Source organism: Dipteris shenzhenensis, chromosome 11 (assembly GCF_047967505.1).
Source record: "Dipteris shenzhenensis isolate YYH24624 ecotype China chromosome 11, Dip_SZ_1.0, whole genome shotgun sequence".
Lineage (NCBI taxonomy): Eukaryota > Viridiplantae > Streptophyta > Polypodiopsida > Gleicheniales > Dipteridaceae > Dipteris > Dipteris shenzhenensis.
Window position 1 is genome coordinate 18,489,989 of NC_141606.1, and position 25,386 is coordinate 18,515,374.

The following is a 25,386-nucleotide window of genomic DNA, read 5'->3' on the forward strand; positions in this document are numbered from 1 at the left end:
ACAGCCTGCAGCACCCCTCACCTCTGCATGCACTATCCTGTCATGGGATCAGTTCCTTGATATCCTCTATGGTTAGCCTCAGCCATGGACAGCCCCATAGCCTCATCATAGCCCTTAGTTGAGACCAAAATGTATGCCTTCTTTATTGAGAGACTTGCAGTTGCACAAAGTGGTATTCTGGTGATTGCCAGGCCCCGAACTTAAAGAGTAAAGATAGTGGTTAGTACAACCATGAGTATCCATGATGTGATGTCTTTTATGCATGACCACAATACCTCTCTCTGTCCCTAAAGCTAGCATTCCACAATTAAACACCCAGTAATGAGGGCAACAATATTCTCAATCGTGGAACCCATGAGTGGATAGTCACATCCTCTACATATCTAGCATATTATGGGTTTCCAACACCGAGTTTTTTAGGGAAGTGTAGGTGGAATACATTTTCAAATGGAAGGTAATGCTAAATGCTGGAGAGCATCACATAACAAGTTGATAGTCAGCACTCATGCTCTGAGCTGCTGATTTTTAAACAGCCAGAATTTGTAAATTTAGGTCCTTACTCCCTCTTATAGTATCTTGTTCTTCTCCAATATTGACCCTTACCTTTTATAGAGTGCCTGACAATATATCATGGCCATTGATATCAAGATCAGAATATAGACACGAGGTCTGGTGGTTGAAAGTTGACCTTGATAGTAGTGTTTCATCTGTTCATTTTGTTACTACTAACAGAATGAGTAATGGCGAGCCAAAATAAGGAGAAAGCATGGACTTGCAATTATATCGAACTTGATTAAAAGAGTCCATGTACAGATACCTGAGGAATCTATGGTGGATAATATATCCAGAGAATTATGTCGTGGTCTTTAGTTGAAATTGTGATTATTTCAAGAAACAATTTAAGCGGACCAAGGAAGGCAATCATATTATGTAATATAGAAACTGAAGGACATTGTTCTTGGATTGGTTGAAGGTTATTGTTATAACAATGATTGGAGCAATATATATACATCTGCTGTCAATTACCGAGGATTTCATGCATTGATTATGTCAATTCATTAAATTATAAAATGCAAGCTCAGCAACCATTCAAGTTAGTTGGTAGTGATGATATTCCACAATGTCAGAAATGTATCATATATGTAGCGAATCTCTTTCTTTCTTCTTGTCTTACTGAAAGGTTGATTAATTATAGGGAAATAATAACATGAATATTTGTTTTGTTGGGCTTAGGTGCATTGGTTCTTATTTGGAGTTCCTCTTTAATCGTTGTTCTAGCTGTTTTTCCTTAGACTAAATACTTGGACATTTGGGTAACAAAGTCTAATGGAAGGGAAATTTTGTGCAGATTATTTAAGCAAATGCAAGAGAGCCGTCTATTTCTTCAATGTGGTCCTGCTGCAGGGCTTATTATTTTTGCTATATGGGGCTTAGGGCCATTGCTTCGTATGATTTGCAAGATCATATTTCGAGTAGGTTACATCCCGTTGGCAATGAATGTTTTTTGCAAATTCAAGGGAAACCTGTTCTTGTTTGTTTCTCATAAGGAATGGGGGAAATTTTTTGGTGATATCTTGTATGGCTTTTATAGGAGGATCAACATTGGGAGGAAAGTCAGACTCATCACATAATGGCATCATACTTGCGGCCCTTGCTATTATGGATTGGAGTAATCATGGTATGCAGGTATGTCTTACGAGCTTTGAGTACATGCTCAATTGTATAATGCTTTTACTTGCAGGCCTTTGTTGCAAATTTGAACAAGGGGGTCTCAGAAGCTGGTATAATCTGAAAGTTCAGTTTACTAGTAGAATGCAGAGTGGTTTTTTTCACTCTTTTTATTGTGCAAAGTGCAATTATCGTCTTTTTTTGCACTATCCCTTTAGAGTTTTTTGTAATTTGCAGCTTATAATTGACCTCTTTCTTTTAAGGATGAAGGCTTTTGGGAGAGTTTGTGATATACAATGTGGACAATGTTCCAATTATTATTTTATTTCACTTTTTCAATAAGTTTTTGTCTAGAAGCTTTTTGAGATAAACCAACTCTTCTGCTACCAATTTTGCTAGCTGTTCTCAATTTCAAGAAAACGTGATCGTAATAAAAGCCCTAGGAAATTGGTATTTTTCAGCTGTTTGTCAGGATTAAATCTTAGGCTTGCTTATGTTTACCAGCTTAGAGTTCCGTAAATGAATTCTATTTTTACAGCCCTTTGTGAGAAGTCTTTGATTTCATCTCTAGCAATATCTATGAGCTCTAGATAACCCAGACAGTGGAGCCCTTGTACTATGTAATAAAGATGGATTTTGTGAATTTCAAGGTTTTTGCAGATTGTAGCAGGCAAGTGTTCGTTGTCATTTATTCAGACTTTCAGAGTCATCATGCATTGTACAGAAATAGACCTATGCAATTTGAGCGCTTGATTAAAAGCTTGTGCCGCCATGCTGGCGTAGAATTGTCAATATGTTACGCTCAAGTTGAGGCAACATGACCTCGGAAGGGTCAGTCGACATTTTCCTTTGTAAAGGATCAATGTTTGTATTATATTTATTTGGGTTTCATGTAAATGGTCAAAGGGGTTAATGTCAACGTCCTTGATGAGGGTGATAAGGCACTGACTAGATGGGTCTAAGGCTATGGGTCTTAAATGCATTAAGTGGGAAATGTGCCTAGGGGCAAGTGAATAAATTGATATCCCAAGAGAGGGGTAGTAAATATGCATTTAAGAGGTACCCTGGAATGAAGACATGTGGCATACTAGATCCATCTAGGGAATTGGGGCTTGGTGGAATATGCAAGCTGGAGCCTTCACGTAGGGTTGCTGTTCTGAGAGTTTTCTATCACCGAGAATTGGCTAGGAGGAAAATTGAGTGCCTGCCCTATGATTGATCGTTAACTAGGGAGAATTGAACAGGTTGTACGTTAGTGACTTTAACATTTGGTATCAGAGCGTCAGGTCATGAAGGTATGGTTAGCGAGCTCTCTGTGTATGAACGTGTGAATGTTCTCCAACTTCTGAGCTCAAGCAAATTAGAACGCTCATGGAAAACGGGTATGCAAATATTGGTTCGGAAGGTTTGAACGACGAATTAAATTTGTGATATGGCGATAGATGAAGGCACCTATGTCGGGAAGCTAGAGTGGTGATGTCGAGATTATCCTGAAAGGCAGATGATCGTAATATCCACGGATGCAAGCAGGAAAAGACGGACGTGAAAGGTTTGCCCGCTTTAAAGGAAGGTGCGATGGGTGAATTGTATCAGGTGGTTGGTATTGCTACCTCAAATTCGCATGACGCCTGCGTAGTGTGCGTCTGAAAAAGCAGCTCTCTATTGTTATCCACCTTAAGCTTGAGCAAACGTTGAAAGGTGCAGACCTTTGCAATCTTGCGCTAAAGGATGGAGTTAGCCCTTCGTCGACAAGTCCGTTCATTTTGTTGATGTCATGATTGACGGCTAAGAGTAATCAGGGGATTGCGTTTAAAAAAAATCAAGTGTCTCAGAGTTACCTGTTTCAGGTCAAGAGACCTGTGGGGAACCTATCAGATCATAGAGATTGAGTGGATGCAAGAGTTTATAGTGTTAGTTTGCATGTGGTTGGTGAACTCGTTCGTGATCGTGTGGTTGACGGATGCTATGCCCACATGGCTGTTCATCGCTTCATTGCACAACTCATTTGTTTAGCAACGCAGCAACCTTAGTTTGTTGGGAGCCTCGTGTGCAGTAATAAGAGAGAGGCTGGAGCCTGGGTATATGTTTATAACGGCTGATCTTCTCTTGAATCCAACGTAAAGGCAGGTGTTTGCAGGACAAATCATAAATATAGATTGGGAGTGGCTTACAGGGACTAGTTGATTTCTCAGAAATATGACCAGGGAGCTTTCTATGCCTTTTAAATTTTGTTGGGGTATATGCTAGTTTATTTGCCCACGGTGTTTGAGTTATTTGAGATTGCAGATATTTCCCTAGTATAGGGAAAAGATATTCATCTTGGTTCTGAGCTATTTTCAGTTGGTGGTTACGCCTGTTTAGACACCTTTTGTGGTTGTGATATTGAAAAAGCAGTTTGTGAATAGAGTTTTAGGCAGTGTTTTATTCATTTAAAAAAAAAAACATCCACCCATCGACCCAAATGGAAGTTGAAGAAGAAGCTTCTAGGGTGGATCCCGTAGAGTCGAGAGTCCGGCCAACCCCCCAGGTGTCGTGCCCAGATGGCCATACACTATCTGGTAGAATTGCATTATTGGAGAATGCCTTGCAATAGATTTTAGCGCAACAATTACAAGCGAATGTAGGGCAATCCGAGCTCAGAAAAATCGTTCATAATATGTCTGCTAGACCATCTCGTAAAGAGAAGGGTAAAGCTCCAATGGAGCATGAATCCAGTGTTCATACGATCGAGCTTAGGAGGGCTAAGGTGCCTAATAGTGCCAATTATAGGCTAGAAAAGTATTTTGGTCGGATGTCTGACCGTAGTTCTGATATCATAGACACCTGGTTACACAAATGGGACGAGGCCTTCACCATTTGTGAAATCAGGAATGATATGAAGAAAATCCGCAAGGCCACCCATATGTTTAATGAGGCAGCGGATAGGTGGTGGATAAAACAACAGAAAGATGGAGTGGCATCTACTACTTGGGAGGAGTTTAAAACAGAATTTAGAAAACACTTCTTACCTCCTAACGAAGCATCCCGAGCTTGGGATCAGTATCGAAACCTTCGTCAGAGAAATTTATCAGTGGTAGAATACACTAATAAGTTCAGAGAAAGTGTAATGAAAGTTTATGAACCTCTACCTCAGTCAGTCCCGGTAAAAGATTTTATCTTTGGATTGAATGATCGGATCAAGATGGAAGTTCGGGCTAAGTATGCGAACACGCTAGATGAAGCAATTGCCATAGCCTTGAACTATGAGGATGCTAAAGGGAACAGAGCAAGTGGGTTTGTGCAGGTTGGGACTCGGTATGAGTACCCAAAGAAAATTGGGTTTAAGAAGAAGTGGATTAGTAAAGGGAGTGCCTCACAGCCTAGTGGTCAAGCCAAGTAGCCGAAGCCAATTGAGACTCCTAAACCAAGTACCACCATTGGAGTGAAAAGAAAAGTAACACCAATGGCAGCCCGGGCTTGGTCGAAGTCTTCTTTGAACCCAGAGCAAAGAGAAAAAGTGAGGAGAGAAGGCTTGTGTTTTGGATGCCTTCAGCCTCATCAGTGGAAAGATTGTCCACGAAACAAGGATCGTCGGATGGCTGAGATGGTGATCTCAGAATGCGACGTGGAAATGGAGGAAAGTCCCAGAGCAGAACAGATGCAGATTTAGCTAGCGGGATCTTCTCAAAGGTTAGAACCTGTTTTGTTATGTGTGTCTGTTGCTAAGCTAGTAACCAATGCACCTGATAATGTCCTATCAAAGCCTGCAGCAACGGGTATACAGCCCTTTAATGATACAGAGTTAATTAAGATGAAGGGGCAAGTAGCCAATCATGACGTCATTGTGTTGTTTGACTCAGCGTCAATGTACAGTGTAATTAACTCCAAGCTTGTAAAGAGGCTGAAATTAAAGACTAGCCTATCTGACTATGCATATACAGTCAGAATGGTAGATGGAAGTTCAACTGAAGTATGGGACCAAAGGGTTACCCAGTTGGAACTTCGAATTCAGGACTATGCTGAGAAGCTTGATTTTGAAATGACAAAGCTTGCTCATGCAGACATAGCCCTAGGTAAGGCTTGGCATTCTAGAAAGAATCTAGCCATAGATTGGAAAAAGCACATTTATCAATTCAAGATTAATGATGTGCTGTATGTCTTACGAGGTGAAAAAGATATACCTCAAGGACCGTTGGTTTCCGTAATGGAAGTTCGAAAAGCTCAAGAAGAGTTTTTGTTTCTTTGTACAACATCGGTAGAGCCGATTGATGATCCTTCAACTAGCACTGATGTTACCCAAAATGGAGAGATGGTCAAGTTGGCTGATCAAATAGCAGAGGAGTTCTCTTATTGTTTTAGGGATGAGTTACCTTATGGGTTACCTCTAGAGCGGAATGTTCAGCATAAGATTGAACTAATCCCGGGGGCAGAACCTGTAAATAGACCTGCCTATAGGTTAAGTTTTACCGAAGAAGCGGAGGTACGAAGACAATTGGAACAATACCTCAAACTAGGATAGATTCAACCCAGTTTCTCACCTTTTGCTTCGCCAGTGATATTTAAAAAAAAGAAAGATGATACTTTTTGCCTTTGTATAGATTACAGAGCATTGAATAATATCACTATTAAGCACAGGTATCCGATGGCTCGGATTGATGATTTGCTAGATGCGTTACATGGGGCCGTAATTTTCAGTAAGATCTTAAATTTGGCTACTATCAGATCCGTATTAGAGCCGAGAATGTGCATAAAACCGCTTTTAGAAGCAGGTTTGGACATTATACGTTACATGGGGCCGTAATTTTCAGTAAGATTGATCTTAAATTTGGCTACTATCAGATCCGTATTAGAGCCGAGGATGTGCATAAAACCGCTTTTAGAAGTAGGTTTGGACTTACCAATGCTCCAGCTACATTCGTCATGCTGATGAACGATTTACTACGTTCGTATATCAGGAAGTTTCTAGTACATTTTATTGACGATATTCTTGTGTTCAACAAAAATATTGCTGAGTATTACGAACACTTAAAAATAGTATTCAATACTTTGAGGAAAGCCAGTCTTTATGTAAATAAAAAGAAAACTGTACTATGTATGGTAAGACTTGAATATTTAGGATTCATTATTACTCCTAAGGGGGGGTAGAAATGGATCCAAAGAAAGTGGCTGCGATACTGACTTGGCCTATCCTTCAGAGTTTGACTGCTTTGCGATCATTCTTGGGATTTGTCCAATTTTATCGAAGGCATATCAAAGGATATTCCGAAATAGTATCGCCATTGACTGATCTGACCTCAGATAAAGTACCTTTTATATGGGCACAGAATCAACATGAAAGTTTTAACACCATAAAACAAGCTGTGGTCTTAGGACCGGTGTTAAAAATAGTTGATCCCCAAAAACCGTTTTTCCTTGAAAAGGATGCAAGTGGCATTGCGGTAGGAGCAGCTCTCTTGCAAAAGGGAAGGCCAGTAGCCTTTGAAAGCAAGAAGCTTTCTCCCTCTCAACGAAATTGGCCAACTCATGAATTAGAGTTGTATGTTGTTATCCATGCTTTGAAAACATGGAGACATTATTTATATGGATTAGAGTTTCATGTTGATGTTGATCATGATACTCTGAAACATTTTTGTAAACAACCTGACTTGAGAGGCGGCCAAGCTAGGTGGGCAGAACTCATGCAAGAGTTTAACTTGACGATTCGGTATCAAAGAGGAAAGGATAATAAAGTTGCTGATGCGTTGTCATGCATTATGCATAATATGAGTTTCACGGTATTAGAAAGTGCTCTAATGACCGAGATTAGAGAAACTCAAAAGGTGAACGAGTTCGTCCAGAGCCTTTGGCCTAAGGCTCATGTATTTAAACCCGGGAAAAAGGGTGACCTGGCATCCAGAAAAGGCCAAACTTATGCAAGATATACCATAAGAGATGGTATGCTGAAAAGAAATGGCAAGGTAGTAGTACCTAATAAGAATGATCTCAGGCGAGTCATTCAACAATGCCATGATAGCCCATGTGTGGGACATCCAGGAGTCGAGAAAACATATGATCTCGTTCATGAATATGTGACACGTTGTTTTTCGTGTCAGGTAAGTAAGGCAGAGCGGGTGAAGCCACCTGGACTTTTACAACCACTGGAAATACCACTAGGTAGGTGGGAGAGCATTTCCATGGACTTTATTGTAGGTATGCCTACAACACAAGGTGGATATGATTCTATCCTTGTGGTAGTTGATCATCTTACCAAGATGGCTCACTTCATTCCAACTAGAGAGTCTGTTAGTGCGTGTCCTGCAAGTGGCGGATTTGTTTATTAAACATATATCTTGTTTGCATGGATTACCCAAATCCATAGTGTTGGACGGGGATGTCAAATTTACCAGTCATTTTTGGACTGCAGTGTTTGAGACACTAAGGACTGAGTTGGGAATGAGTAGTGGGGATCATCCACAAACGGATGGTCAGATAGAAGAATCAACCAAATTTTAGAGGATATGCTTAGAGCATATGTTTCATTGAGGCAACATACGTGGGACAAATGGTTGCCATTGTTAGAATTTGCCTACAATGATAGAAAACATTCCTCTACAGGGTTTAATCCGTTTGAGCTGAACTATGGTTATAGACCAGTAAATCCAACTACAGTTGGAGTACCTCAGAAAGTGCCTAGTGCCGCGAACTTTGTGGTTCAGATGCGGGAGATGCTAGCACTTGCGAGAGCTAAGTTCCGCCAAGTTGTGGATAGAGCTAAGGCGTATGCGGATGAAAACAGATCTGTTAGAGAATTTAAGAAAGGAGAAAAAGTTTTTCTCAGAGTTCCTTCGCACTCTAAGTCTTTGATTGCAGGAGAGTGTGCTAAGTTATCACCCCGATATTGTGGGCCGTGGTTAATTTTAAAAAGAGTAGGCAAGGTGGCCTATAAATTAGATTACCACAGGGTTGTAAGGTGCACCCAGTGTTTCATGTTTCTCGTTTAAAGAAATTTTTGCATACAGGTGACTCACTAATCGAGGGTGTTGTTTTGTTTCAGGAGATAGAGGATAATGCAGGACGAAAACCAACAAGAATCCTAGACCAAGGAACAATGCAAGTACGCAATCCGAAGATACCCACGGTGTTGGTTGCATGGCATGGTTTACCTCTATCAGAAGCTACCTGGGAATCCGTATACCAGTTACGGAGAGTGTTCCCAGACTTTATCACCAAGGACACTAATGCCTGAAGAGGGAAGGAATGTTACGCTCAAGTTGAGGCAACATGACCTCGGAAGGGTCAGTCGACATTTTCCTTTGTAAAGGATCAATGTTTGTATTATATTTATAAGGGCTTCATGTAAATGGTCAAAGGGGTTAATGTCAAGGTCCTTGATGAGGGTGATAAGGCACTGACTAGATGAGTCTAGGGCTATGGGTCTTAAATGCATTATGTGGGAAATGTGCCTAGGGGCAAGTGAATAAATTGATATCCCAAGAGAGGGGTAGTAAATATGCATTTAAGAGGTACCCTCGAATGAAGACATGTGGCATACTAGATCCATCTAGGGAATTTTGGCTTGGTGGAATATGCAAGCTGGAGCTTTCATGTAGGGTTGCTGTTCTGAGAGTTTGTTGTCACTGAGAATTGGCTGGGAGGAAAATTGAGTGCCTGCCCCGTGATTGATCGTTGACTAGGGAGAATTGAACAGGTTGTACGTTAGTGACTTTGACACAATATCTCACTGAGCCCCCATGTGAGGAGGATTGAGGGTCTACACCCGTGTAGGACGCGTGTGAGATGTGGGATGTGGGCGCAATGTAGAAGTGTCACATGGGCACATGAGTATCTTATAAAGACTGCCATGTGGGCAGCACGGAGGCTGCCACATGGGCAGCTTGAACACCAGTGAATAGATCTGCCACATGGGCAGTGTGGGGAGCAAATGCATGTTGCTGCATGGGCAGCCATGTGGGTTGCATCAGAAGCCACTCTGTCTGCAGCATGAGGAGCAGCCTATGTGCTAGATCTGGCCCTGGAAAAGGGCAGATCTGGGTGGCACAAGAGGGCCATGGCTGTGGCAGGTAAAGTGCCCAGCAAAACGGCCATAGAGTGGGCATAGAAGAGGTTCATATAGCCCGGGAACAGTTGGCCAGCACAGACTGATCAACAGCCTAACTGACATGTCAGTGGAGCCTGCAGGAGGGTCAGCAGCAGGTCAGGGTCGGCCAGACCTGGCTACTGGTCAGCCTCCTCCAAGAGAGTGGGGAGATCATCCTTCCTGTAAAGGGCCCATCGGGACCTAGTCTTGGCATCAAGCAGTTCAGAGTAGTTCTTGGCCTCTTCACTCACCCACTGAAAGCTTGAGGAGAGCAGGCAGCAGAGAGAGAAGGACCAGCAGGAGTGAAGTAGGCCCACACCCCCTTTGATGCGAAGCCTTCACAGGTTCTGGTAGAAGCTAGCAGGGGGTCTCATTCATGCTCCGCCCAGATGCAGAGAGGAGTTTGAGCGTCAGCCCCTTATGTGGCACCCAGAGATCCGAGATCAGGAGGGGCGTATGCTTGGACAACGGATGCACATTGGTTGGGCACAGTGGGACAGTGGCCCGGCTGGGTCTTTTGGCAGATGGAGCAAATTACCCATGGAGTCAGAGGCGAGGCTTGGCGCCATAGCGCATCTGCGAGGGGCAGAACAGCGGATGAGAGAGATTGACCCAGCCATCCCTTAAGTCGTGGTGGGAGGGACTTCACGCTTGGAGGGACAACACTTGGCTGGGGCAGTTTTCTCGGACTGGTGTCCCTTTGAGGATGATGATGCAGCGAGGCAGCGCACACCCCAGCTTCTACCATGTAAGACCAGGAGGCGTACTCCATCTGCTCACGGAGAGGGACCCTAAGATGGATGGGAGTCTTGATGGGATTCACTGGCAGATGATTAGAGTGGTGTGACATTTGGGGAAGGATGTGAGAAGGGGAGAGAGCAACAGTGAGAGCAAGAAACAGGAGAGTGAGAGAGCTGAAAACGTAGTTGCAATTAGATGAGAGTGTAATACAACTGAATGGAGTGATGGGTTTTGTCTAAGTGACAAAACCTTATCACTTCACTAACCATAGTTAGTGAACTAACTATGGTTAGGGGGAAAAACCTCTGAGGGAAAAGTGCCCCTAACCTACTTATTACATTACATTGGTCACTGCTAAATTATAGCAATAATTCTAACACCCCCCTGCAGTGCCAATGTCATGTACAAGGAAATGATCAATCATCAAAAGGAGATAAGTTCAGGGCACTGTGAAATGCCTCAAACTTTTCACGTGGAAGTGCTTTGGTGAAAATGTCTGCAACATTGTCATGTATTGACACATAGATCATGCTGATCTCTCCTGCATGCAACTTCTCTCTGACGTAGTGATAGTGAACCTCAATGTGCTTCGTGCGAGCATGAAACACAGGATTCTTTGCCACTGCAATAGCACTCTGACTATCAGTGAGAATTGGAGAAGGACCCTCCAATGAAAGATGAAGATCAGCAAATAAACGACGCAGCTAAACACATTCAACTGTCGCTGTGAAAGCTGCCCTGTACTTAGCTTCACATGAAGAGGTAGCCACTGTAGATTGTTTCTTGAAATACAAGCTTTGCCCAAAAAGAAACAATTGCCACTTGTGGACTGCCTAGTGTCATAATCTCCAGCCCAATCTGAGTCACTGTAGGCATGCATCTGCAAGTCACCCCCCCTGGGAAACATCAAGCCAAAAGACTTGGTACCTTGCAAATAACGGAAGATGCGTTTTACAGCCTGCCAATGATGACTAAAATATCCCCCCCATCCTTTTTGATGTAGAGGGTGCTTTCAGTTGGACTGTTGTGCAGCCCCTTGCTGGTCAAAAAGGCATGAATCTTTGCATACCATGCACGTGGGGCCTATTTCAGCCCATACAAAGCTTTATTCAGCTTGCATACCTGAAGTGCATTTCCTGAAATTTCAAAGCCTGGAGGTTGTTTGACATAAACCTCTTCCAACAAGTCTCCATTAAGGAAGGCTGTTTTTATGTCCAACTGATGAACATTCCACTGAAAATTTACAGCCATTGCTATGACTGACCACATGGTTGTCATTCTGGATGTAGGAGCAAAAGTCTCCTCATAGTCTATGCCCTTTTTCTGAGCATATCCTTTTGCGACCAGCCTTGCCTTGTACCTGTCAATGGTGCCGTCTGGCTTTCTTTTAACTTTGAAAACCCACCGTGTACCTATGGCATGTTTACCTGGTGGCAAATCGACAACTTCCCATGTCTGATTTTTCTTAATGGACTGCAACTCATCGTGCATGGCATTCATCCAATGCACATTATCCTGTGCCTCTTCAAATGTCTCAGGTTCCTCTTCATCAAGAAGAGTACCTGCATAAGCTGATTCAACTGAAAGAGCACCTCCCCCATGCCTTACTGCACTCCGAGTTCTACCAGGTAATGGAGCATCAATTTTACTCTCCATGAGAGTCTGTAACAGCCAATTTGGGACTGTTTTTGCTGCATGTATATCTGCAATTTCTTGCTGAACCTCTTCCACGGCTTGTGGTGGTGGTATGACATCCTATGGCTGAATCGGAGCATGTGGAGCTATCTGAAAATTCTAATTTCCATCAGATATATCAGCAAGGGAACCCAAGGCAATGGGTAGTAACCCCTCAAAGACATCACCGGAAGAAGAAGGCATATCAAATTCAGCTTGAGTGTGAGCTGAATTTTCTGAAAATATTACATCTCTATTGACAATGATCTTGCATGTGACAGGATTGTAAGGACGGTACCCCTTGCTTTCTGCACTGTACCCAACAAAAATGCATTTGATTGCCTTATCTGTGAGGCAATTTTTTGCTTTTCAGCATACATCTATCCATCTCCATAAGAGTATGATTTTTTCTCTCAGCTTTCCCATTTTGCTAAGGAGTTAGCCTCACTGTAAGCTGATGTACAATGCCCTTGTCTTTCAAAAAAGCATCAAAATCTGCAGACAAGTACTCCCCTCCTCTATCTGTGCGTAATGTCTGTATCTTGAGTCCGGATTCATTCTCAACCATGGCTGTAAAGTGTTTGAAGACCATAAACACTTCTGATTTGCGTTTCAGCCCATAAACCCAAGTGTAGTTGGAGTAGTCATCTATAAAAGTGACAAAGTAAAGATGACCACCCAATGATGGAGTCCTCATGGGACCACAGACATCACTATGCATAAGCTGTAATTTTCGAACAGCTTTAATTGATCCATTTTTTTAAAAAGGAGATCTGTGCATTTTACCAAGAATGCACCCTTCAAAAGCATGTGGAGGAGGTGTTTCAAGAGGAGGCAATGCATCAACCATGGCATGTTTCTGAAGCGTCATCAAGCTGCCATAATGCATGTGTCCATATCTCGCGTGCCATAACTCCGCATTCTGCATAGCAGCAGTAGGAGTGGAAACTGTAAGAGCATGTGCTGGTCTTTTCTCATACATGTCAAGCTGAAAAAGACCAAGCATTAGAGTGTCAGACAGTCTCAAGGCATAGTCATGCTCTCTATCATGGACTGCACACTTGTCATCTTCAAAAATGACCTGAAATCCAGCTCTGTTAAGAGTGGACACTGAAAGTAGATTATTTGTGATACCAGGCACATACAAGACATCAGAAATTCTGAATGTTGAGCCATCAATGGCTATAAGTTCAACTTCTCCTGTACCACGGACTGAATAGGAGGAGTTGTTGGCACATGTGACCTTTTTACCAACAGGTGGTGGATGCAGAGATGTGAAGAGACACTTCCTGGAAGTGATATGCTTTGAGGCACCGCTGTCAAAATACCATGTATTATGTGTCTCATTGACACTGAAAGCTGATGCATCCCTGGAAGAATCATAACTGCATGTCAAAAAAGCATAAGTGTCATCATTACAAGTGGCTGTACTATCCCGAGCAGCCAATTGAGAGTCTGAAATGCAAGACAAGAAGGCATAGTCGTGCTCCACAAAGTTGGCTGTAGCTTGCTCATTGTCAGATGCATGAGGAGCTGAATCTGAGACAGCCATACCGGAGCTGTTTTTCTTTTCTTTTGCAAGCCTTTTCTTGCATTCTCCAATGTAGTGACCTGGCTTTTTGCAGTAATGACATATTCCCTTCTTCTTTGGCTTACGTGCATCACCCTTAGCCTTTTGAGAAGGCTGTCTTGAACCACTGGAAGGCTGATTTGCTGAATTCTTTGCTTGTCCCTTTACTTGAGGCTTGAATTTTGAGAGCATGGCATGTTCACCTGCTCGTGAAGCCATGTTTTTCCTGGTCTGCTCTTCCTGCAGCAGAAGTCCTATCAACTCGTGAAAAGTGAGAGGATTTGCACCCCCCCCTCAACGACAAATTCAGCGAGGTATGAAAGCTGAGATAAGACTCAGGAAGAGAATTCAGAGTAGTGGTAATCATCTCTGAATCAGGAATGATCTCATCAATATTTAGCAACTGCTCTCGTAAATCCTATAGCTTTGTGAGGTGCACTGACATGGAGTCACCCTCTTCCATATGTGTATGAGAATATTCTCTTTTCAAAAAAGACACCCTGGCATCATTGCGAGCTGCATACATGCTCTCCAAAATATCCCATGCTGCCTTTGAGGTCTTACACGACCGGATATGTGGAATTTGGAGTTGAAATTGAGCCAAATTTCACCCAAATAGCTAATCTCCTGCAAAAGCCCCAATTTCTTGGCCAATCTTTGCAATTTGCTTGCAATGTGTGCCAAAATTTTTACAAAAGCCCCAAAACTGTAATGTGTCTGCAAATGATGCAGAAGTCCCAATTTCTCTGTAAACAGAGATGCAAACAGAGATACCTGCAACAAAACCAATGTCCTTTGCAATGCCCACTCAACTCAAAAACATCCACGTGTGATGTACGGCAGACAAGAAGAGCTCGTACTCTTTGTTGAAGTTGGAGCAGATGGGGTACGGGCAGCGACAGTGAGCTTGTACAGACAGTCTATGTACGGACTGTCAGTGAGCTATGTACGGACGAACTACAGATGTACAGCGCCACACGTGCGGTACGGACGAACCTTTCGCAGGAGCTATATGGAATGTATGGCGAATCATACAGTTGTACGGGCGACGAGCTGGTACGGCAATTGTATGGGTGACGAACTGGTACAGCAGCGATGGCGATGGGACTGTACGGAAAGGCAGCACAGGTACAGTACGGGACTGTATGAAATCAGTCCGTACAGATTGTACGGATGACGAACTGATGGAGCAGGGAGATTGCGGGCTGGAGTTGGAGGACGAGAAGCAGGGAGCAGGGTCAACCTGCTCTGATACCAAATGTGAGAAGGGGAGAGAGCAACAGTGAGAGCAAGAAATAGGAGAGTGAGAGAGCTGAAAACATAGTTGCAATTAGATGAGAGTGTAATACAACTGAATGGAGCGATGGGTTTTGTCTAAGTGACAAAACCTTATCACTTCACTAACCATAGTTAGTAAACTAACTGTGGTTAGGGGAAAAAACCTCTAAGTGAGGGAAAAGTGCCCCTAACCTACTTATTACAACCTACTTATTACATTACATTGGTCACTGCTAAATTATAGCAATAATTCTAACAAAGGAGTGGCACATTGACCCTCCCAGTATTTTAGAGCAAGATGCCCTCAGATGGTGCCTCTGGCTATGGAAGGATAGACCCTTGAGAGAGGTCCAATGGGATCCAGGAGAGTGGTTCTGGCCCTCCAGGGGTGGCCTTGCCAAGCAGATGGATGAGATGTCCTTCTTTTCATATACCACACGGATTGGCAGGAGGCTTTAGATGGACTCTTCGAGGTGGACCCCCTTGAGGGAGCGGCATTGGGAGACCCAGAGGTGGACCCCCTACTTCTTCTAGTTGGCCGCCTATGGAGGCTTACCCATCGGACTGTGGTTGGAGCAGATGCGAGTGGAGCGGCAATGCCATTGTTGCTCTGGTGGTTTCGTGGAGACGATTCCACACTGCCTTTGGTGCTGTCGCAGAGCAGCGAGGATCTGGATGGGAGCCCTCAAGATCATGACCCGCATGCAGAGTCTTCAGAGGGACTACACCTGGGGGATGGTGGCCTGGTTGACATAGGGAGGACACGCGTTCCAGATCGATGAGTTCTCCCTAGCCTATGACATAGGGTCAGAGCATACAGAGGATAGTGCTCCATGAGGCAGTCTCTCCGGATAGCCTAGCTCGGCTCCCCTTTCTCCTCCGGAGGACAGCATTTGGGAGGTGGTAGCCAGTATCACTGCGTGGAACATCTGGGTGGCTCATTGCAGTCTTGTGATGGGTGAGCATCAGGTTCCACCCTCGGCTACCATGGTCGCCATCTGGCAAGATATCATCTATACTCTACGCTCCACTTGGGAGCGTGGGACTCCAGGCTCTAGAGCGACTATTGAGCGGCGAGCTTGTTTCTACAAGGCTTGGCCTGCAGCAGTCTTCTACATCTTCACTTTGCGAGGGATTCACTGGTTGTATAGTCCCCCCACTTGGCTGTTAGCCCCAGTACCAGAGATTCCCTAGGCAGTGAGCTGGGTTTCTTTGGAATAGGCCAGTTTCTCTTTCAGCCTTTTCCTGGTTTTTTCCATACTCAGCACCTTCGGGGCTGCTGTTTTGTATGAAGTCTTTCAAGCATTAATAGAAGGTTCCTTTCTTTGAAAAAAAGAAAAAAAAAAAGAAGCAGGCCCACACTCATTCTGGGGTACACATATGGCAGTTCAGAGCAATTCTTGGCCTGTTCACTTACCCACTGAAAGCTTGAGAAGAGTACGCCGCAGAGGGAGAAGGACCAGCAGGAGTGAGAGCACATCTACACCCATTTTGGGGTATGCACATGGCAGCATACTTCTCCATAGACGTGAGGTACCACCTGAGGGTACCTTGTCCATGCTTTGTGGAGCTGTATTTATATGGTGTTTTGGTGTACACATACCATCCGTAAGTGATCTTGAGTGATAGTGATTCGGTAATAGTTTCTTCTGCGTGGACTATCTTACATGGTATCAGAGTGAATAGTTCCACTTTATTGAGCTGTCTCGACATTTTGAAGGGCAAGACCTTTGCGAGGAGGTGCTGAGATTTAGATAGGTGTGTCTTTGTGAGCTTGAGGTGGGAAGGTGTTTGACCAAGACCCAAATGCATAAATCCAAGATCCTTCATGTCAAACTCTGCAAATAATTCTTGTTTCAGCTTGTTGATGAAGCCTTCATTGCTTCTTGTAAGAATCAGATCTTCTACATACAAAAGAGCAATGGTGATGTCTTCCCCTTGAACTTTGTCATTGAGTGTATGATCTGAATTTGACGTGATGTATCCTAGATCAGCAAAATACTTGTCAATTCTGTTGTACGAACTTTTGGGTACTTGCTTTCAGCCATAGAGACTTTTCTTGAGATGGCAAACTTGATTCACTTTTCCCTGTTCAACATACCTTGGCATGTAAATTTCCTCATCTAGTTATCCATCGATAAAAGCATTTTGGGAGATCTAGCTGGTACACATTCCATCTGTTGAGTTTGGCTAGTGACATCAAAAATCTGTGGAATCCCTCCTTGCTACTGGAGCATGAGTCTCATCATAATCTTGACCATTTGTAAACCCACTTATTTGCATTTGCCTTCTTTCCTAGTGGATTGTCAATTAAGTCCCTCCCTAGTGTTGTTTTTATACAAGCATCCATTTCTTAATTCATAGCAACTTGCCATTCTAGCTTTTTTTTTTCCAAAGAAAGGAACCTTCTATTAATGCTTGAAAGATTTCATACAAGATACCCCGAAGGTGCTGAGTATGGAAAAAAAACCGGAAAAGGCTGAAAGAAAGAACTGGCCTATTCCAGAGTAACCCAGCTCACTGCCTAGGGGATCTCTGGAACTGGGGCTAACAGCCAAGTGGGGAGACTATATAGCTAGCGAATCCCTCGCGGGGTGAAGATGTAGAAAACTCCTACAAGCCAAGCCTTGCAGAAACGAGCATGCCTCTCGATAGTCGCTCTGGAGCATGGAGTCCCACACTCTCAAGGGGATCGTAAAGTGTATATGATATCCTGCTAGACGGCAACTAGGGTAGCCGAGGGTGGAACCGGGTGCTTACCCATCACAAGACTGCAGCGAGCCACCTAAATGTTCCAAGCCGTGATGCTGGCTACCACCTCCCAAACACTATCCTCCCTAGGAGGAGGAGCTAGGCTGTCAGGAGGGACTTCCTCGTGGAGTGCAATCCTCTGGATGCTCTGACCCTGTATCCGGTAGGCTGGGGAGATCTCATTAATCTGAAACGTGTGTCCTCCCTTTGTCAACCAAGCCACCATCCCCTAGGTGTAGTCTCTCTGAAGACTCTCATACGTGTCATGATCTTGAGGCACCTCTCCCTCGAGGGGGTCCACCTCGACGAGTCCATTTGGAAGCCTCTTGCCAATCCGTGTGGTGTAGGAAAAGAAGGGCACCTCATCCACCTGCTCAGCTAGGCCAGCCCTGGAGGGCCAGAACCACTCTCCCAGATCCCACTGGACCTCCCTCGGGGGTCTATCCTCCCCCAGCCAAAGGCGCCATCTAGGGGCGTCTTGCTCTGAGATACTGGGAGGGTCAATGTGCCACTCCTTCCCCAAACATCCCACCACTCTGATCACTTGCCAGTGAATCCCATCTAGACTCCCATCCATCTCGGGGTCTCTCTCAGTGAGTGGCTAGAGTAGGCCTCCAAGAAGCCGGGGTGTGTGTTGCCTCGCTGCATCAACGGGTGTGTGCTGCCTCGCTGCATCAACATCCTCAAGGGAACACCACTACGGGAAAACTGCCCCAACCATCTTCTGTCTCTCCAAATGCGAAGTCCTTTCCACCATGACTCAGAAATGGCTAAGTCAATCTCGCCCATCCGTTGCCCTACCCCTCATAGATGCGCTAGGGCGTCAAGCCTTGCCTCTGCCTCCATAGGTAATCATCTCCAACGGCCAAAGGACCCTGCTGGACCACTGTCCCACTGTGCCCAACCAATGTGAGTTCACTGTCCGAGCATATGTCCCTCCTGATCTCTGATCTTTAGGTGCCACATAAGGGGCTGGTGCTAAAACTCCTCTCTGCATCTGGGCAAAGCACGGATGAGACCCTCTGCCAGTCTGTGCCAGACCCTGTGAAGGCTCCTCATTAGGGGGGAACCCTTCTCCATAAGGGAGGCCTCTGAGAAGATCCATCTATGTGAAGGCTGCCACTGTCCCCCAATGTGTGGGGTGTTGCTTAGAACCCTTGCTGTAAGAGGAGCTTCCAAGGCTCTGCACCTGGGGTGAGGCCACGAACCACCAACTTGCCCAGAAGGGCTCTACTTTGCATCTCTGGATCGATGATACCCAAGCCTCCCAGTGCTCGCAGCATTATGACCGTCTGCCAAGCTACTCAAACCCTAGTGTTCCTCGTGCCGTCTGAACCTGCCCAAAGGAAGTTCTGTACCAACCGTCGGAGCTGCCCAATGCATCCTCTGTGAAAGCACCAGCAGGAGGCGATATACCAGGTCGTGGCAAGGACTTGGTTTGCCACTAAGGCGCGACCTGCTAGGGAGAATTTGGTCGAGCTCCAATAGAGAAGCTTGCGCCGAACACTCTTAAGGATCGAGGCAATCTGCTGCTCTGTTGTAATGTCAATACCAACCTTGCATCCGAGGTACCTTGCTATCTGGCCCCGCGGTATCCATCTGAAGCCAAAGTCACTCCCCCACTCACAGATCTCCTATGTCTCCTCAAAGCCTGTGAAGAAACCTATGGATTTTTCCCAGTTGATCCGTGCACCTGAGCCTCACAGTAAATAGCCGGGGTGCCCCTGACTCTCTTCAGACACCTTGTGGTGCCCTCAATATACAAGGCCGTGTCATCTACAAACTCCGAGTCAAGTAGCTCCACCTCATGTCTGATTGGGAGCCTCAACCCTGTGAGACCCGCCACCTGTGATCTCAAGTAGTAGCCCAAAGCCTCCGCCACAAACAGGAAGAGGAAGGGAGCGAGTGGGCAGCCCTGGCGGACCAAGTGAGAGAGGAAAGGCCTCACCCGTGTGTCCTCCGATAAGCATCTGACTAGAGCTCCCTGCATATAGCGCTGAAACTTCTCTGACCTATATGTTTGAGAAACCCAATCTCCGCATAGTGCCCTCTAGGAAGGACCACTCCACCCTATCGTAGGCCTTCTCAAAGTCCAAGAGAAGGACGACCAGCGGCTGTGACTCCTCCTTGGACCAATCCACTGCCTCCCAGAACGTGAAGATGATGTCCAGAATGCTGCGCTCCTAGACAAACCCAGTTTGTGTGTCGTGGATGATGTGGGTAAGATGGGGCCATAACCGCAAAGTCAAGACCTTGGTGAGGATCTTGTATGCAATATCAAGCAGAGTGATCGGTCTCCACTGTTGGATGTCTGACCTATCTCCCCCTTTCAGGATCAAACAAATCCACCCCCTGCTCAAGGACTGAGGGAGAAAGCATGTGTTAAATATCTCCTGGCAAGCTAAACGAAAAGGAGTGGAGATAATCTCCAAGAAATTCCAGAAGAAGGCCGGAGTCAAGCCATCCTCACCCGAGCACTTCTAGGTCGGGAGAGTCTTGAGGGCTTCCTAGAGCTCCTCATCTATGAAAGACTCCTCAAGTCTGTTGCATAAATCCTCCGAGACTACTGTCGGAACGTGATCCCAGACTAAATCTCAGGCCACAAGACGAGCTGGGGTCATCCTCTCCGTCTGAAAGAGCTGGCTGTAAAAACCGGTGGTCAGGTCTAGAATCTCCTGCGGGTTAGTGTGCATGATGCCCTACAAATTTCGGAGACGCTGCAGCTGTGTGCCTGCCGATCAGGGCCCAATGGTCTAAAAGAACTGCTTCGTCATCCTATCCCCCTACTGCACCCACCAGGCCCGGGAGGAGTGGTAGGAGAACTCATCGCGCCGCAACTCTGTGTCTTGAAGCTCGTGACGAGCGCTCTTGAATCTGTTGCTAAGCCACTGAGAACCTAGGTCTTGCTCCCTGAGCCTCTCGATGGAGGCGAGGTCTCTCCTCAAAGCCTGCTCACTCTGCTGAAGGGTCCTCCTCTACCTAAGGGTGTGAGCCTGCAGCTCCTCTCTGCTCCTCTGAATCGCATCGGCCACCCATGCAGCCCAGCCCTAGCACGGTCTCATCTTTTACTGCTCCCAAATCCCTACCATGACCTATTGGATCTCCTCATCCTGCAGGAGGTTCTCTGGAATGCGGATCCCCTTCTAGGGAAGACCTCGTGGTGGCTGATCTAAGTGAAGTACCATTGGAGAGTGGTCTGACATCGTGGTACCTGCCAGAATCCCGGTAGATCCGCCTCTGTGTAGTGCCCAGTCCCCAACATAGAAACGGTCTAGTCTCTCTAGCAATCCATCGTGTCTCCTCTATCCAAAGGAGAAGAGGAGGCTGCCTGGTGTCCTGCTGAAATCTGCCTCTCTCCATGGGTCTATGCCACTGACTACTGCGGGGGACCACTCCTCTAGACCTCTCCCTAGGAGAAGGTAATGACGTGGTCTAATGTCTGTGGCTGAAAGCATGTGCTCCTTAATCATAAGAATGTCCACTGCCCACCCTACCACTGCCCTCTGTAGCTCCTGCCGGAGTATCAGGTACTGTGGCTGGCTACGAACATGGTCGTGAAGCCCGTGTACGGTGATGACAGGGGTGTCGGGAACAAGGCTCTCCTATGAGTGGGTGCCTGTCCCAAAAAGACTGTGCCTTGTGTGGCTTTGTCGGGGTTTTGGAGGGCGAGTAGTTGGTGTCTGTGCGGCGACGTACTAGGGTGGATACCGGCTCAATACTGATCTTCCATGCCCACTTCATCATGAAGGCGGCTTCCCCCGACCAGCTCCGCACACTTCTGGAGGGGCCAGAAGTATGCCTGCTCCACCTTTGCCTCCAGCAGCAATCTGATAACTCCTGTCGCCAAACCACACCTCTGCACCATGGGCGTGCCAAAGGTCGAGTCCCTGTGGCCCCATCCACTCGTCCATGCGTGTAAGTGGAGAGGGCAGCAGGGAAAGTAGAGGGGAGGAGAGGAAGGAGGGAGCAAGGGGGAGGAGGAGGAAGGAATGAAGAAAAGGAAGGAGGGCGGGAGAGGCGGAGGAGAAGAAGGTGGGGGGAGGCGGAATGGCGGGAGGAGTGCGTTGGCGGGGGGAGGTGCGAGGCGGAAGGGAGGAGGCCGAGAGGCAAGGAGGCAGGAGAAGGAGGGGAAGAGTGCGGAGGAGCAGCAAGGGGCGACGGAGCGGGAGAAGGCAGGGCAGGGGGCCGAGGCGGAGCGGGGAAGCAGGGCGGAGCGGAGGAGGGGCTAGGTGGAGCGAGGGCGAGGGCGAGGCAAGGAGGAAGAGCAACGAGGAGGGGGCATCAGGCGGAGCAACTAGGAGCAGCGGGCAGCCAACAGGCCACCACGGGCAGAGGGGGGGAGCTCACCGAGTAGCTCCATCACACTCACCTTTGGCTAGATTGTTTGTACTTGCCATTCTAGCTTGCCAAATGTATCCTCAAAGTAAAAAAGCTCTTTTGGAGCCATGATGATAGTCATAAGAGCATATGCTTTTAAACTTGAATTGCTTTTCCTTTTTGAGCAAATGTTCTCCGTTCTCATGTAGACCGTGTGAGTTGTTGCTTTTTGGAGGATCTTCTGGCAATTCTTGCTCTACTTCATCACCCTTCTCTAGATGTGACTAAGTAGTCGGTGTGACTATGTCTTGTGTATTTGATGTCTTCCATGTTGAATTTTCTTAAAAAATGACATCTTTAGAGATGATGACCTTTCGGTTGGTCGGATTATACAACTTGTATGCTTTGCTCTCATGATTGTAGTCAACCATGATGCATTTACATGATTTTACGTGAATATCTCATAAGGTGTCTTACCTTGTATCCATTTGGTAGGAACCCGATTAAGCGAGTAGTCTGCAGTGTGGATTGCTTATACCCAATACTGATTTGGTCTTGGTATAGCCTTGTAGGCCTAGGGCTGTTAATTCTAGTTAGTTTTCAGCTCATTTGGGACACTTAGTCCAGTTAGTCAACGCATGACTCGCAGGAAGTCCTAAGTTCTAACCTTGGTACTAGGGTTAGTGATTATTATGACTTGTACTTCTTTTCATAAAGTGTTGTGATATATGTGCATTTCTCTTCTATTTTGGTCTCGAGTCTCACTGCTCTCCAACAATTGTATCAGAGCAGGTTGATGATTTTGCTCCTACCTTGCTCGTGCTTTACACAGTTGGTCGGCACTTCTCTGTGGGGGTCGGCACCATTGATAGCAGCTCATCGATGTTTTTTTAAAGGCTATCGTCAACATGCTCTTTGCCATACTCTCCAGAAGTTGCAGTTTTTGAAAATGTTGGATTGCAGATATTGTAATAATTTGTTCTATGTCTAGTGGTGCATCGCCTTTCAACCATCATTTCTAAACTTTTTAAGTTGAAATAGTCATTTGAGAGGGACTAAAATGAAATACTTGAGTCTTCACAAGCAGTTTTCGCTTGGATGAAAAGAATATGGACTACTTTTGATTTGTCTTGTCCTTGAGGGCAAGCTTTCATAGTGGTTGAGCCTAACCTCTGCCTCCATAGCTATGATATAGACTTCGTGCAAAGCGCTTGTGTAGATGCCCAAAGTGTGTATGGGTGTGTATCCCATATGTATGTGTGAGAGTGTATGTTTATGGCCTACACCTACTGTTGGGTGTCGATAAGGGATGCCATTTTAGCCAGTCCCTATTGTGCATGGAGTTAATAGGAGGTTTAAATTGTGCTATTGTTTTATTTTTAGAGGATGAGTTTGTGCATCTCTCGCTCTCCCCCCCCCCCCCCCCTCTCTCTCTCTCTCTCTCTCTCTCTCTCTCTCTCTATATATATATATATATATATATATATAGATAGATAGATAGAGAGAGAGAGAGAGAGAGAGATGGACACACATGCGCGCACGCACACACAAACACACGGAAGTTTTCGGCTGATCAGGGTTAGAGTAGAAGGCTATCATAAGGAGTGATATTTGATTCAAACAATGATACTCTCATACATACACACACACACATATATACATATATATGTGTATGTGTGTGTGTCTACATACACAGGTATACATGTAATATTTCATTGACGAGCTAGACAAGAAGTTGATCTTACACAGTGAAGGAAAATTCTAGTTTGCGGCCGAGGCTTAACTCTTACGATTATATATAATTGATTGTCTCTATGCAACAGATCGGTGGTATGTACAAAGACACATAAACACCTTGAGCAAGTTTAGGAAGGTGGTTTGATGCATCTATCCTCCAATACCACATCTATTTAACCCTTGGGTGCATGCATTACCATATGAGGGATACTCCCCATTTTTTCATTACCTTTGCTTCCCATTTTTTCAATATTAAGGTAATGAATGTGTAGGGTAATGCTTCTCCCTTCAAAGGTAACATCCATGTTTTAGCCAAAATAAATTTGGTGCAGGGTTTCAATTTGCTCCTGTGTATAAGAACCTTCTCATCTCCCAATTTCGTAGGAACTCTGATCATGACTTAATTGATCTAGGGTTATGGCTAGTTGAATCAAGTATTTGGATAGATCTAAGGTTTGGAGGTAAATGGTCCTAGGGATTTTGTAATAATAAAGGTTGAGACTAGGCTAACTTAGTGCTCGTAGAGGCTTAGGCTTACGATGCAGTCCAATATAGAGAGGAGATCGATATATTAGATGCTTTGAAAACCATATAAAGAATCAGCTTTTCGTAAGTGCTGAAGGAGAATCATGATTGTTTTCTCCAACTCCCAATTCACTACCTGTGGTAAGTGTGGAGGTGGTGCCAACAACCATTGTGGTGGGCTATTACAACCAACTGATTCCTTGATCAATGAAAATATAGAAGCATGCCATTTCTTACTTGGCAGCCTTCTTGGAAACCTCTGTACCTTGAAGGTTCTAGGACCGACATAATCTCTAAGCATACTTAGAAGACAACCAAAGTTTAGTAACTCACACTTTTGCTGTAGGCTAGTGTATCACCACTCAACCATCAATTCTCAGGATCACCTTCTAGCCACTGTCCTCCCATGTAAGATTGTATGTCCCATACCATGGATCCCATCTACACGCAAATGTCATTAGGAAAACCATAGGCTTGGATGGGCTCCAAACCTAGTTGGGCATTCTTGGAAGGCCCCGCTCCCAAGAATGACCCAAATGAGCCTAAGCTCACTGTTGTATAGGCACACGATGCCTTAAGTGCCTTAAGTATCTCTGACTATTATAAATGTACCAAGCTTGAGTACTACATGTCCTATCTATCCCAAGATCATGATACATAACTCTATACTAGCCACTATATGTTCTTACGTGGACATAAAACTCTCCCCCGTTATTCAAAGAATTTATTGGAAATGAATTTTGGGAATTGTCTTTGAAGAGAATTGAGACTTTCCCATGTACTATGGTAGAGCTTTGACAAGACTTGGTAGAGGCCCAGGTTGAGGGTTACCTAATGTTGATGAGGTTTAGATTTCAGTACAAATTGTTCTAGCAAAAGCAAGGCTATGCAAGAGAATCCGGCAAGTTAGGGATTAACTTTTATCATTAGAGCTGTACACTAAGTATAGAAGGACTAGGCTTATAAATATAAGCCAACTACTTATTATTTGGGACATTTTGGGAAAGGTAGCTCCGAGTGTATCAAACTTTTTGCATGAAGTTTATCAAGTGTTGCATGGAGAGCAATC

General features: G+C 45.1%; 1 protein-coding gene across 3 annotated transcripts in view; it reads left to right on the forward strand.

Annotated features, from left to right (window-relative positions):
• The window catches only part of LOC147896712 (mechanosensitive ion channel protein 2, chloroplastic-like), a 90,722-nt gene that overhangs the window by 31,915 nt on the left and 33,421 nt on the right, over nucleotides 1-25,386 (forward strand). For all 3 annotated transcript variants that reach the window (XM_087381434.1, XM_087381435.1, XM_087381436.1), the window contains 2 exons: nucleotides 1,349-1,472; nucleotides 1,592-1,686. In XM_087381434.1, the coding sequence (XP_087237560.1) occupies nucleotides 1,349-1,472; nucleotides 1,592-1,686 (219 nt within the window). The remainder of the gene's footprint in view (nucleotides 1-1,348; nucleotides 1,473-1,591; nucleotides 1,687-25,386) is intronic.